Source organism: Cajanus cajan, chromosome 8 (assembly GCF_000230855.2).
Source record: "Cajanus cajan strain Asha chromosome 8, NIPB_CcT2T_4, whole genome shotgun sequence".
In the NCBI taxonomy this organism is placed as follows: domain Eukaryota; kingdom Viridiplantae; phylum Streptophyta; class Magnoliopsida; order Fabales; family Fabaceae; genus Cajanus; species Cajanus cajan.
Genome location: NC_138524.1, coordinates 33,079,861 through 33,081,070, shown reverse-complemented (window position 1 = coordinate 33,081,070; position 1,210 = coordinate 33,079,861). Strand labels below are relative to the sequence as shown.

General features: G+C 36.3%; 1 protein-coding gene across 1 annotated transcript; it reads left to right on the top strand.

Moving 5' to 3' along the window:
• The first annotated feature begins 391 nt into the window (after window positions 1-391).
• On the top strand, window positions 392-919 carry LOC145950429 (secreted RxLR effector protein 161-like). The gene has a single exon (XM_083061517.1). The coding sequence runs from the start codon at window positions 392-394 to the stop codon at window positions 917-919; it is 528 nt and encodes a 175-aa protein (XP_082917643.1).
• Window positions 920-1,210: the final 291 nt, after the last annotated feature.

Sequence of the window (1,210 nt, the reverse complement as noted above, 5' to 3'; positions counted from 1 at the left end):
CCCTGGTTTTGAAAATGATTTACTATCATCACATGTTTTCAAATTAAACAAAGCCTTGTATGGACTAAAATAGGCACCACGAGCGTGGTACAATAAGCTAAGCTCTTTTCTTATAAGCAACAACTTCATAAGAGGAAAAATTGATAGCACCTTGTTTAGAAAAGAACTAAAAGATGATTTCATAATTGTTCAAATCTATGTAGATGACATAATTTTTGGTGCTACTAACGAAAATCTCTGCCAAGAACTTTCCAAGCTTATGCAGGATGAATTTGAAATGAGCATGATGAGAGAACTGAAGTTCTTTCTAGGACTTTAAATCATCCAGTCAGATGAGGGAATCAAAATTCATCAAATGAAATATACGAAAGAGCTGCTAAAAAAGTATAAGATGGAAGATGCAAAGCCAATGAAAACTTCAATGCATCCATCTTCTACTCTTGGTCTGGACGAAGATTTACTAGACGTAGATAACACCATGTACCGAGGAATGGTAGGCTCACTCTTGTATCTAACGACATCCAGACTTGACATTATGTTCAGCATTTGCGTCTGCGCTAGATTTCAAGTAAGACCTAAAGAGGTACATTTACAAGCTGTTAAACGTATTTTGAGATATCTTAAAGGAAAAGCTAACCTAGGAATCAGCTTCTATAGAAGCCAAAATTTTTCTCTGTTAGGATATTGTGATGCAGATTACGTAGGGGACAAATGGGAGAGAAAAAGTACTAGCGGAGGATGTCATTTTCTTGGACGATGCTTAGTGTCATGGACTAGCAAAAGGCAAAGCACGATTGCCTTATCAACTTGTGAAGCTGAGTATGTCATCGCAGGACAGTGCCTCACGCAATTGCTTTTGATCAAACATCAGTTGGAAGCCTACGACATCTGTGAGAGTAGTATTCTTGTACTCTGTTAACACTGCTACAATTAGCATCTCTAAAAATCTTTTTTTGCATTCTAGGACTAAACACATAGATATCAAACATCATTTCATTAGAGATCATGTGCAAAAAGGAACTTTCGAACTGATATATGTTAAAACAAAAGAAAAACTAGCAAACATCTTTACCAAGCCCCTTCAAGAAGACAAATACATCTGGCTAAGAGATAGGCTAGGAATGGAACTGATAGGTGAACAATAAACTGTTGTTTTGTATACCCCTATTTCTTTTTGATGATTACAAAGGGGGAGAAATAAGAAAGAATC

Bases quoted from the DNA above. Each gene is read 5' to 3' on its own strand.
- LOC145950429 (XM_083061517.1), top strand. From the start codon at position 392: ATGGAAGATGCAAAGCCAATGAAAACTTCAATGCATCCATCTTCTACT.